Genomic DNA, 13,730 nt, shown 5'->3' on the forward strand with positions numbered 1-13,730 from the left:
CGGTTATGCGCATTCTACTACCTGCGAAATAATTTTTCACTATATACATATACGTGTGTGACGCAAGGAAAAGAGGACTTTGAGCGTCCCTTGGGCCAAGGAAAAGTCCCGGAGCCTGGCTGCTACACAAATCACAAATGACTCGCATAGGAGGCAGCCTGAACGGTGAACAGGAGGCGGCGTCCAGAATCTCTGTTTGAGATGCAGCTAAATCGCCGAATGCTGAAGGGGCACAAACAGATTGAAGGGGGACACCAAACAAAAAAGAACGTTTCGAAGTCACAAGGGTCTAAACTTGACCCATCCCAAGGGCCACTTGCCCCTTTGCTGCGTTGCAGCGCCACTGCGGCCAGCTCCAGGAGCTTCTGCAAAATCGAGTCTGCCCGCAAACGTCTTCGCAGCAGAACCCTTTTCACGCGCTACAGCGATGCGGAGGCAGCTAGCACAGTGCTGGCATCGGCAAATACGAGACACTCCCTCGTTCCTTTTAACACTATTCACATTCATGTGTCTTACATATAATTGTTATAGATAATACTTCATTCGTTCAGAAATAATAGACGTATTTTTTTTAAAAATCAAATTTTATGTACTTTAACTAATATTTAATCAAATTATAAGAAATTATATAACTAGATTCGTAATTTAAAATAACTTCATATTATATAGATTTTGTAACTACAAATGATATATTTTGTGAGAAAATTTTAATCAAAATTTAACTTCGAAGATGGAGATTAGAAAACAGCTACTGTTTCTGAATGGATGAAGTATATTGTATGAGTTGTTTTTATTAGTACCTAGAAATGACGTAGATGAATTTGAGAGACAACACATGTCTAGACCACTGTACATACCGTAATAACGATGGTTAATCTTGATCACGATGAGCTGTTAGACATAACCATCATGTGACCGGCTGACTCGTTTCCGGTGCCCCTAGTGACAGCTCAAACAGCAGCACCCAGATGTTAAGTGCAACTTCCTGTTACAGTGAGATGGTCTTCTGTTCAGAGTTCAGCCTTTTTTAGTTGCTTCCAGGGACCTTTTCTGTCAGTTGCAGAGAGGTTCTTCCGGCTGACATCCTCGATTCAGCTTTTCCACATGCACCAGAATTCAGGAGCGGAGGAACTGTCAGTTGACGGAGTATTACTGAAGCAGATGTGCACCCAGAAAAAAAATGAAACAAGTTGAGAAATGCAGAACTGGTTAACTAGATCGATTTACAAACACTAAATCGCACTGCAACCGTTGATGTCGTGACCGCTAAATCTAAACCACACAGGGGCTGCTAAATCCAAACCGCTTTTACATGCAGCAATATTGAGAGAAAAAAAGAAAGAAAAGAAAAGAAACGGAGAAGGAAAACAAATTAGTGTAGATGCAACAATGCAATGGCGCTGCTGCGTCTACCACGGCTTGAGGTCGCTCTCGAGCCCCGCGTTCCAGTCCAGAACCTTCTCCCCGGGCTTGAGGAACACGCCCTTGCCGTGCGGCAGCTTGCGCGCGAGCCCGTTCAGTATCTGGTGGAACGCGTCCCCGGGCCTGACGGGCTGGTGGAAGAGCAGGGCCTGCTTGACGGACGCGCCGGCGAGCAGGCGCTGCTTGCGGAGTATGTCGTGGAGCGGGATGGAGGTGAGGATGGAGTCGAGGCGCGGCACGTCGCGCTCGGCGACGAAGACGCTGATCTGGTCCCAGGGGATGGCGTCCGAGAAGGGCAGCACGATGTCGTCGGCGATGATGACGGGGATGCAGCCGAACACGACGGCCTCCACCAGGCGCGGGCTCCACGGCGCCCACCCCAGCGGGCACAGGCAGAAGATGGCGCGCTGCATGTCCTCGTAGTACGTCGACGGGTGCTCCGTCGAGATGTCGAACAGCGGGTTGTCCTTGAAGTTCTCCCACACCGACGCACGAGCGCCCCTGCATCCAATCCATCTCACAAATTAATACCAAACGCAATGCATACAACAGATGGCACCATCACTCATGCATGATTCTTGGCATCAACCAGGAGGTTGCTTAGTTTATTGATCAATGATCGATAGCGCGAGTGACGATTCTTGAGTCTGTTACCTTGCGTAGTAGCCGCCTTCGGGGTCGTTGCCCATGTCGTAGAAGAGGCCACGGAAGTAGACGAAGATGGAGCGCGGCGTGCCGGGGTTGATGAGGTGCGCCTGCATCTTGTGCGGGTTGGCGTAGGGCGGGATGGTGATGGACCCGTCCTGCAGGCAGACGTGGTTCCTCTGCCCGAACGTCTGCACCAGAGTCGCGCGCCGGAGCAGCGGCAGGATCCCGCGCTCCATCGCCCTCTCCTCCTGAACCACATTTCAAATGCCAATCAGATCACCATTTCAGTCTTGCATCCTGCATCCGGCAGCGCACTCTGGCGCACCTGATAGTGGAAGCATGCACCAAAGTCGTGGGGCGTGAGGAAGAAGTGGTCGGCGCCCTCCGTCCTGTTCCAGAACGGCCACGTCGTGGCGACGTACTGGATGGCGCTCCGCATGATCCGTGGTGCCCGGAACGGCAGCGGGAAGCCCTGCGGCGTTAGGTCGCAGGTCGTGTACACAGGCGTGAAGAACCAGTCGGCCTCCTCGGGGTGCAGCGTCCGCACCGCGCTGGACAGCAGGAACTGGTGCATGAAGATCTCGGCGGCGAACATGTGGTGCAGGCACCGGCTGTCCTTGGCCAGCAGGTTCAGGTTGTACTTCCGGGGCATCTCATACACGAACACCTTCAGCTTCCCCACCGGGTCGTCGTCCAGCACGCCGCCGGCGTTCCCTGACATCGTCCATTCACGTTAGGAAATCGTTTCATGAGATTCTTTCTTCAGAATAATAAATCGATTCATGTCGAAATCGCAATCGATCGATGCAATGCCCTAAGATTTGCAACAATTAAAGATGGGATCTTTACATGACCAGTTTCAGCACTGACTGTGACTGGAGTGCAGACTTCAGAAGTGGGTAAAATGAAGATGATAAGTTCATACTGCAAGAAATCAGTAATGCTGAGTACAATTGTTGGTGGAGTTGTTGATTTCAGCAGTCCACCAACCACAAATTTTGAACTTTAACCAATAAAAAACAATCCCTTTCAAGTGGTCTCTACTTTAATGATACGTTATTCTTATCCCCTTCCTTTATCAGTACTATTCCGGTAGTTGCCATGTCCGGTTCAAGAAAAAAAATTGAAGCAACCAGTGGTTAGTTGAGTGAGCGGATGGCCACCGCTCGATTTAGCTGCCACTTATCCTTTCTTTATAGTTATACCATTTCCAGCTCTTGCAGGAACCAAAATGCAGCTAATAAAACCCCAATTGTGCGAGTTAGGCGACACTCTCCAGTACTGCTCCTTACAAGAAACGCCAATAATGGCAACCATTGCGTGATTCTAGCTTGAAGCAACACTACGGATGCTTCATTGGGAAGAAGATGACGCTGAGACACAGATCTGAATCATGATCCAACCAAGCATGATGAAATGCACTGTAGGATCAGAGAAAGCTACAAGCTTCACTTCACCTACCGACCCACCGGTTCTGGAAAGCATTGCTTGATCCATACCATTCCAGATGGAAGCATTTGCTCTTACTGAAGTAGCAGTTCTGACAGGTGGTTACTTACTACTAGCTGCAAGCCTGCAACTAGTGCAGGTACAGCTCCTTACAGTTGGTGTCAGGTAGTGGCACATGGTGGATCACAGGGAGTGAGCGGCACACTGGAACCGTTGGCGACAACCCCCACGATTGATTGATCCCAGAAGGCTGTTCCAGCTGCGCGCCCGGTGGAAAACAAGCGATCGGGACCAGAGAAATGCGGTGGCAGCAAGCACAAAATTCGGATCAAATCAAAGCTTAGTTTTTTTTTCTGGATACAAAATTTGAGTGCAGATTGGCAGTAGGAAGCACTAAGCAAGCAGCTGCATTGCAACTTGCGGGAGTTGAAGCTTCTCAAATCTGAGTATCGAGGGGCGGATTGTCTCCTGCCACCCTCGCGCGCCGCCGGCTACGAAGTAATTCGAAAGGAATCCGGGAAGAGAAGAGGTAGGCACCTGGGATCCTCGGATGCTTGGGCTGCAGCGGCGCCGCCGCGACGCAGGAGACGACGAGAAGAAAAGCCGCCGCCGCGGCGGCGGCCCACGGCCTCCGCTCCCTCCCCATTGGTCTTGATCCTTCTGTACTCTGGCTGGCGCCCAAGAGTTGACCGAATCAAGCAGAGCTCTCTCCTCCCCTGACCCCCCTCGATTCCGCTCCAGCAACTCGAAAACTATCGAGCGCCGAGCGCTGCTGGCCTGCCGCTGTACGTGGACGATCGAGCACCGAGCAGCAGCGAGGCGCTGCCGGTTGCTTGCTTCAGTGCTTCTCCTGCGTGCGGTAGCCTGTCCCTTTCAGGAACTGATGGAACGGCCGAAAGGAGAGATCAGGAGGTGGTGGCGATGGATAAGGCAAGGCGGTGGTGATGGCGAGCCAATGGAGATATCAGATACAGAATTCGAAACTCTCTCCGCTCTGCTGTTGCAGCACGCAGCAAGAAGAAGAACGGGGAAGAAAAAAAAAAAAGGAGAGGTGGAGGTGGTAAAGTACGTGTCTTGCACGAGGCAGGTGGCGTCAACGAGCCGAGCTCGGGAAAGGCCTCAGGCTCGAGCTCGGTACAAAATCGAGCCGATCTCGAGCGAGTCTCGGCTCGACCAAATCTCAAAACGCCTCGAGTTCGGCTCGTATCAACGAAATCAAGATCCCAAAATATCAGGCAATGAAGTCACAAAGCATGAAAGGAATACTGCACATTGCTAGTATCCTCGCTTGGAGTCGGAGGTGAACAGGTGGAGGCGACCGGCGAGCTATGGCGCAGACATGCTTCCACCTAAACCTTGGAGTGGCGATGGCCATTGTAAACGAGCAGCCCAAGCAGAGCGGTGAAGCTAGTGGCAGCAGAAGTTGCGGGAGTAGATGCAGCCATTGGCGGCGCTAAAGAATGCTGAGAGATTTTATAAATAATATAGACTATGTCTACCTCTTGCGGATGATTCCGATTCAAATCCCACTCGAATTTTGGACCATCCGATCTTCCTTCTTTTATCTCACCAGCTTGATCCAATCTCCTTTTATTCTACCTCCTCCGCTCGATCTCGCCCGCCACCAAATCTGCTCAATCTCACTAGCCGTCGGCGAGATCACCCTCGTCCCGCCCTCCTGCCGTGTCTCCGGCGACTCCCTACCGCCGGATCCACCTCTGCCGCTCGCTCCCTCACTAACCCCTCCTGTTTTGACGCCCTCGCCGCTGACTCTCTCCACCGGTGTCCTCCACCACCCCGGTCAATGGCGCCCTCGCCGCACCGCCCACCAACCGTCTTCTCTACCGGACCAGCCTCCCTTCACAACAACTCTTTCTAAGCCCGAGGACCCCGAATCCCAGCCTCAAAACTCTAAAACCCAAACCCCGGCTCCGAAACTATAAAACCTGAAACCCTAACCTCTCGGCCTCACTAGAGCTCGTCGGAGGGGAGTAGATCGGGACGTGTCTCGCCGGAGATGGAGGAGTCGGGGGTAGATCTTGTCGGAGATGGAGAAGTCGGTTCGCCGAAGATAGAGAAGATGAAGGAGATAAAGAGAAAAATTCAGATGAAGAGATGCTTCAAATTATCCAAATAAGATATAGCAATCCCGACAATATTACGTTAAATATGTCATATGAGACCGGCTAGAGCCAATTGCTAATGCCTCCGTTGATCGGGCCTCGAACTTGGGCTTGGGTTTGCGTACGGGCTTAGCCACCCTGGTGATTACATACATGCATGATGTATCAAGGGCAAGACTGCTAGAGCTTTTATCGAATAGCTCGAGCTTGGCTCATGAAGCGAGCGAGCCGAGCTGGAATCAAACATACAACGAGTCGAGCTCTGCTCACGAGGCTCGAGATTTTTGACAACTCTTCTTGTTAAAAAACAAGCGACCGACCGGCCGGGTCCTTGCCTCTTTTGCACATGGTTTCTACTAGTGCTACTCAATTACTCAAGTTGCTACTAATCATGTGGCTACAGCCAGCCTTGAGTAATCGAGTCAGCCTACGCAGCTACAAAAATCTTGTTGCTACATCGGTTGCGGCCTCTAAGACGCAAATGACGCTTAATATTTGCCAAAAAAAAAAACCAAAAGCGTAATGATACATAGTGTTTGTAAAGGCGAATTTTTAGACACCATGCTTACGTATTCGAAATATTTATTAACTACACGTGCTGGAAACAACACCTTTTGTCTTTCTGAAAAGAGGTGCTCGTTTCGATTTGATTACTATTGGCCTTCTCAATCACACATGCAGCTCGTGCAGGCAGGTATGCAGAGCAGAGGCAGGCACGGCGCGGAGGCGTGCCTATGCGGTCACCTGCTCCTGCTCCTGCTCCCTCTCCCACCATGCGTGAGCGTGAGGCGGAGCTGTAAAGAAGAAAGGGACCACCAGTGTAATACGCCGTGCCGTTCGGTCGGGGTGGTTAGGCTACTCTAACTAAACCGCCGCGACCACCAGTGTACTCCATCCAATTCGGGTTAGTTTAAAAAGGCAGCAGCCGTGATCGAAAGCAAATGTTATAGGACTCTATTTTATAAAATATTCTCTTATGATATATATCTATTTTCTCTTTTATTTTTAGTTTAACTATTAGATCACGTGATGTATGATATGTATAGTGTCTCGTGAAAGTTTTTCTAGACAAAATCCTATAGAATTTGCTTTTGTCGTCATCTATGATGCATGTACTGCCGTTGATGACGCGCGCCCCTCAGAGTTGAGATGATGTTTTCTTATCTCTTTTGGAATATTCAAAATACATAATATTTTATAATTTTCAGATAATTTTAGCTCATATTTTTCAATGAACTCTCCCTATTAAATAATTTCTTTTCTGATACAAATCCTACTTTTTATACAATAATGATATTAAAAAATAAGATGATTATTTTTCTTTCATCTTTAATGTTTATAATTAATTTGAAAATGTCATCAAATTTTAAAATGGAAGAAGCACCACCCTAGCTTCCCTGCCGGTTCGCTTGCATCGCACAACGCAGATCACGCAGTCAGCGTCGTACTGCTGGAGTAGTAAATTTTTCTGTCGGTTCTCTGTATCGCGCCTCGTTGTGCAGCGCACAGGCTTGTTGCATGCGTTTGTAACCAGGAGTATGAATTATGAGGTCATTTGTATAATCTAGTTTTTAATTAGTTGGATTTTATGTTAAGATTGTAAGAGCAATTCTAATTTGGCTGTTATTTCTCCTATTTCCATGAGTAGAGAGTTTTCTACTCATATTCCCCTTCCTACTGTACAGTGTGCTTCAACATCTTAAATTTATTTTTTTATATGCTAATCAGCTCTATTTTATTATTATCTTGTAACCCGCTAGTAACCATTTATTTTAAATAATATTATTTCGACAACTATATTTTAAACGGCCAGTTTTACAACGACTATTTTTCAAATAGTTATTTTTTCGAACGACTATATTCTAATGGCTAATTTTGCAATGATTGTTTTTCTAACAACTATATTCGAACGGCTATTTTTCACTTCTATATATACATATGCATTCATCTAGTTGCTACACCAAATTATTGTGCTTGTTCTTTCTTCCTTGTCACCCAAATAAGTCATCAATCTCTCTTATATTTGTTGTCACCGGACAATGACGACGATAAACTCATTCTTGCTACACTACACGAAGCGCGCACACAATATCAGCTTATGAACGCTCTACGACCTGGCGGTTCTGTATCTGGATGTCAGTATATTTATAGCGATAGAGAAGCCAGGCATTAGAGGTTGTACAATGATTATTTTTCGGATGCTTCTACGTACGGTCTAACTTTTTTCTATGTAGGTTTGTAGTTAATCTATTTTTTGTTTGTCTTTTTTGTTAATTTATACTCTTTCTTCGTACATGTTTATTTATTGCTCTTTTTTAACTCAGATTTAGAATGAGTCATTCTCTATTTCTTCGTATTGTTTAAGCTACGGAGTAACATGATGATTATTTTATATAAAAAAAATAGAATTAGATGTCTTGGATTATCTACTTTGCAAAAGATTACTGTAGTTTTCATCATGATAGTTTATGTATTACCAGCGAACCATACGGATAAATATGTTGTATTAGTGAAAGTACTGCAATAGAGAAGTACCTTCATTAGATACCACTCTTCTCTCCTTTCTCATTAATTCTACGTCGAGTACATGGCAAGGTATTAATTCTATATTTGATACTACTACCACCGCAAGTAATCTAAGCTACCTCGAGTGCCATTAACGCATTAACTCCGTTCATGTGCTAACGCCTACTCCATGTACGACACGCAGGACGGTTTTAAAGGGGGGAAACGGTGTACGAATCGGCCACCTAATTCCACCATTCGTTGTCTCCACTCCTTTCGGTTTTCAAAGATTTTCTAACACCTTTTTTCTTTACGTTGTGTTATCTGCCTCTACTTTTAACCGCTTCGCTAATTTTCTTCCGTTATCTTCCAATCGCCTAAAATTACAACTATGTAGCTCGAAATTGCAATAGTACGTGAGTTGTTGGGTGTTAGAGTCTATTTGGTTCACTACTATAGATTATCGTATTTTAAGAAAATCATATTTAAGTGTAACGAATAAATTGCTCATCACATTTTAAATAAAATTTGATAAAGAAATTAATCTATGATAGGTAGAATCAAATGCTAAAATATTATGACACGCTAAAACTGTGACAGCAAACCAATTAGCTGTCAGAAAAAGTCTAATAAAATGCGGCAAAGTGGGTTAGCGAACCAAATATGTCTTTAATCTAGTAATTAAAAGTAACACTTTAAAATAACACTTAGAAAATTAGACGCTTCTCTCTTCCATGACGAGTCGGTGACCGTAGGGATATAAGTGGATACTCAATAGATAATTCTAGATAACTACTTAGTTTATTTTTTAATTAGATATGAGTGAATCTCTACTAGTTCATTTTTTAATTTTGGATCGATCTAACAATTATACAAAATTTACATACCTAGGTGATTGGCATTATCAAAGATGGTGATGACATTTTGCTGGAATGGGGATGGGCAGAAGATACAAAGATTGATGCAACACATCATAGTATATCAGCGGCACAAAAAGTATGACTATTTTTGGAACGGCAGAAAGTATATAATTTTTGGGAAAACTAGGAAAGGGGTAAGGCATCCTAACCTTTCTGGAAGTCGTCAGGTGACAGGTTGATTGGTCTAGTCCTCCTAACCTTTCTGGAACTCGTCAAGGCTGTGACCGCGCAACAAGCACAAGTATAACACAAAAGTCAAGAACATCATGGGTTGGTTTTGATTTTGTGTAGTTTAGTTAGTCTAGGAAAAATAGAAAAATAGATAATATATATTAGTGTATTTGTTAAAATAGATAATATATCAACGTATTTGTAAATTTAGCATCTATATTCGGTAATTTAAAATCCAAAAATCCATTTTTGACCTGAAACAGCGAAAAAAGACTGGCCCGGCCGTATACGAGAGGTGCCGAATACGACCTGCATGCTTTCGACACACATGGTGTTGTCCCTGCTTTCGGTGCCCTGTCAAATCGGTCGAATCGTGTCACTTGTTGTCTGTCTACTCTTCACTATAAAATGAGGGCAGCAGGTGATCATGCATCAGGGCAGCTACAACGCAAAGCAGAAGCGCGAGAGGAGAGCAAAAGCACAAAGGAGGAAGGATAGGAGAAGCAGCAGCTCAACGTGCGTGGAGAGGAGAGGAGAAACAGCACGAGGTGAGAAATAGCAGCAGCGTGAGGAGAGTAGAATCAGCATATGGCGAGGAGGAGCAGCAGCACGCGAGATACAATAAGTACTTAAATTATATTTTTAACTAGTACTTGCATCAATAATAGTAATTAGAGTGTTTAACCCGGTAATTATATTTGTTCAATTATTTGCTTAGTTTGATTATATGAATTTGATTATTTGCTTGTGTAGTGTAATATTAATTAGCATGAATTTGTATAATAATAATTAGCGCGTTGTTGTGTAATAGTAATTATTTGCTTCGTTTAGTAGATTGTATAATAGTAATTAGCGCGAAATTGATTAGTAAAAAAACTCGGGGCACCTTAGCTCAGCTCACTCAGAGAAAAAAAATCTACGAATAGGTTAATAGTGTAGTGTCAATTTATAATGAGATTGAATATTTGCTCAATGTAACTTTCAAGTTAATTTAAATAATATTTTAATTCAATATTAATTATTAATTATTTCATTTTTATTTAATAATAATGATTTAATTAGCATTGTTAATTATTTATATATTTAGCACGTGTATCATGCAAATATATAAGCAGTAATTTTATTAGATATATCTTTGTTTACCAGATACGATATGACTTTCCATATTTATTATGGAGAACACCCTGCAGTTTTGCACGAGAGGTTCGTAACAATTCATAACTACCAACACATAGAGAGTTCGGTTAAGATATTTAATAACATAGAAGATCTGAAATCATATGTTATGAGTCTTTTGCGTGTAAACTAGCAATTACATATTGTTTTTCTGGAGGGTATGCGGCCACGGGTTATTCCAAACAGCTTGGTCGTTGTCCATACGTTATTCAAGATAAGAAGAAACAACGCATGGACTTTGTACTCATGTAAGGTATTGGAGGAGAACTTTGATATGGAGGTGTACGTAAACATACTGCCATGACTGGTATATGGTGATGTAGTGAGTATCGTGTAAGGATCAGGCCAGAAGGTAATGCATGAAGATGATGGAGGGCATGTCGGGGAGGGCAATTTCGGTAGAGATGGAGCTAGAGTGGATCATTCTGATGTAGATATAGGATGCAAATAATCAAATCATTCCTCTCGTCTTTGCAATGATTGAGAGTGAGAACAATGATAGCTGGTTGTGGTTCCTCACTTTGTTGAGGACACGTGACATTCTGCATATGTTGGACGTGATGTACGATAGTATAAACTACTCTATTGCTTGGCCTGATATGGAGAGAATGTAGTGCATGCGCCACTTGAAAGCAAACATGTACACAAGGTACCGTGACAAGTCTTTTGTAAAGATATTCAAAGATTTGTGTCTGTAGAACTAGCAGACAAGTTCAATGAGATATGAAGAGAGTTAAATGAGATCACTCATAATATAATGGAAGATCAACAAGAACAGGAGGAGATAAAAACGAAAAGCAATGGAACTCGAAAAAGAGGTTTATGGCAAAAAGAATAAAAAGAGAGATAAAAATAAATTGTATTGATCTGATTGGATGTTGGATCCCTTCAATCAGTCGTGGCCCTATATATTTATTGGGAGGGATAGTTATGCTCCATTTTAAGTCAGAATCTATCAAAAATTTCCATTCAAATTTGACTATATATCTTCCCAAAATCTCATATCTGAGTTCGATGGAATGTTACAATTGAGAACATCAAAAGTTCTGATTGTACCAGAATATTCGGGTTTCCCCTAACATGATGCTCTCGATTTGATTTTAAATATTTAATTGGATATTTTGATCCTACAATTGGATGTTTCGATAATAGCCGAAAAGTCTGGTTTTACTTAAATATCGCCCTGTCGGTTTGGTAAAAAATATTTACTCGAAAATTTTGATTAAAAAAATTAAAAGTTCTATTCAACCGAAATATCTGATTTCATCCGGACATGAGGCTCTTAGATTGGACAAAGATATGTAACCGATAAAAAACTATATGTTCCGATAAAAACTCAAGTGAGAACAAATTTATAAACACCGAATGGTGTTAAAAATTGGGAAGTTCCGATATTACGACGAAATGTTCCGACCTGCTGAATTCTCCGGTTCCGAAATTCTTCGTACTATGTTAAATTTGGTTATCAACAAAGAGATAGACGGCAAAGATATGTGTGCGCAGAGGCATGATCCGCACGGGGAGTCCGCCCTTCATCCTCAGCGTCACCGTCATCTCGTACGGTGGAGGCGCCTCCATGCTCGCCGGCTGCACCGTCTCCGCGACAAACCTCCTGACCACGGCGGCCACCACGGCTTCATCTGCACGTACGCCATTTCCTTCCCGTGGCACGCCCGCGGGGAAGGCTGGGTACCTCGTCGCGTCCACCGCCACTAGCTCGCCGCCTCTGTCGAGCCACCGCTGGGGCCGGAACTCGCGGCAGTCGTCGCCCCACAGACGCGTCAGCCTCCCCATCGCGTACGCGGAGTAGTCCGCGAACCAGCCGGCGCGCACCGTCGTGCCGTCCGGCAGCACGTTCCCCGCAGCCGCCACACACGCGAGTTGATGGGCACCGGCGGGTACAGCCGCATCGCCTCGGTGATCGCGGCGTGCAGGTAGTGCATCACCTTTAGTTCGTCGTAGCCGTCGTCGTCGACACCGTGGTCGTCTCCGTGACACGACGCCGCCTCCTCATACACGCGCCGCTTGCAGCACGGATTGGCAGCGAGGAGCCAGAAGAACCACGTCAAACCGGAGGACGTGGTGTCCTTCCCGGCAAGCTCGAAGCTGACCACGATGTCGCTCAGGAACCGGCGCTTCGCCTCCGAACATGGTGCCGAGCTCGTTGCCGTCGTCTTCCTCCATCGCCGCCGTGAACCGCGAAAGCAGGTGCTGCTCGTCGTCGTCGTTCCCGCGCAACTGCTCTGACTCCATAATCGCCATCACGTACTCGTCGAAGACGCCGATGGCCTCGCGGAGTCGCCGCTCGCTCCCGACGTCGGCGAGCCTCATCGCCTTCCACACGACGGTCGCCGGGTGGAACATCCGGGCGAAGGAGATCTTGACGGCTTCATCGAGCGCCTTGAAGAACGCCTCGTGTCGGCGTCGATCCCCGCCTCCTCGAGCAGCGTGGAGCTCGCGTTCGTCCAGGCGTTCGCGCAGGGGCTGACGGAGAAACAACAACCACGGCAGGCGGCTCCCTGTTCATCGGCGGCACAGTTGCTCAAAATACCAGAAAAAATCGTGGACAATGGGAATTCATCGCAGAAGGATCCTGCAAAATTTCAGGCTCTGATTTGATCTGTGGACGGAGAAATGAAAAACAGAAAGTTTTGTCGGGTGGTCGGTAAATGAAACAACGACAGCCCCACGACCACCGAATCGCCATTTACGGGTAACACAGGCGCGCAAAAATCCCAGAAAAATCGTGAAGAAGGGAAATTAAGTTCCTTAAAATCTCAAAAAATATCAAGCTGTATTGTGATATGTAGAAGGAGAAACAAAATGGAGAATTTTTTTGGTTGGGGTGGTCAGTAAATGAAATAACGACCACCCCACGACCACATAATAATCCCCATTTGACGGTGGTAGAGGTGTGCAAAAATCCTAAATAAATTCATGCTGATGCAGGGTGGAGTCCCTTAAAATCTGACAAAATTTCAGGCCCTGATGTGATCTGTAGAGGGAGAAACGAAAGTGAGAAGCTTTGGCCTAGGGTGACGGTAAATGAAACATCGACCACCCCCGATCACTGGATAATCCCCATTTGCCGGTGGAACAGGCGCGCAAAAAATCATAGAAAATTCACGCAGATAGAAGATGGAGCGCTCAATTATCCTACGAAATCCATGCTCTTATGTGATCTGTAGTGAGAGAAATGAAAAGGGGAAATTGGGCATAAGAACTTGAGTGCAGATGCAGAACGGCTGAACGAGCAGCAGTAGCCTGCAGCAAGCAAGCAGAAGACATTGGCTCTACCAGTGAAACCGATAGGCTT

General features: G+C 45.4%; 1 protein-coding gene and 1 pseudogene across 2 annotated transcripts; both read right to left on the reverse strand.

The window, feature by feature from the left end:
• Window positions 1-1,181: 1,181 nt before the first annotated feature.
• Window positions 1,182-4,579, reverse strand: LOC133909512 (probable glucuronosyltransferase Os01g0926400). Of its 2 annotated transcripts, none has more exons than XM_062351968.1 (4): window positions 4,057-4,579; window positions 2,396-2,784; window positions 2,077-2,318; window positions 1,182-1,923 (listed from the first exon to the last, which is right to left on the reverse strand). In XM_062351968.1, exons 1-4 carry the CDS (start codon window positions 4,163-4,165, stop codon window positions 1,410-1,412), a joined length of 1,254 nt encoding a protein of 417 aa, XP_062207952.1. In that variant the 5' UTR covers window positions 4,166-4,579; the 3' UTR covers window positions 1,182-1,409. The 2 variants fall into 2 exon arrangements, with proteins under 2 accessions (XP_062207952.1, XP_062207953.1); XM_062351969.1 differs by lacking the exon at window positions 4,057-4,579 and adding an exon at window positions 2,920-3,527.
• A 7,257-nt stretch (window positions 4,580-11,836) lies between these two features.
• Window positions 11,837-12,937, reverse strand: LOC133910227 (cytochrome P450 CYP94D108-like; annotated as a pseudogene).
• Between the last annotated feature and the right edge of the window lie 793 nt (window positions 12,938-13,730).

Source organism: Phragmites australis, chromosome 2, assembly GCF_958298935.1.
Source record: "Phragmites australis chromosome 2, lpPhrAust1.1, whole genome shotgun sequence".
Lineage (NCBI taxonomy): Eukaryota > Viridiplantae > Streptophyta > Magnoliopsida > Poales > Poaceae > Phragmites > Phragmites australis.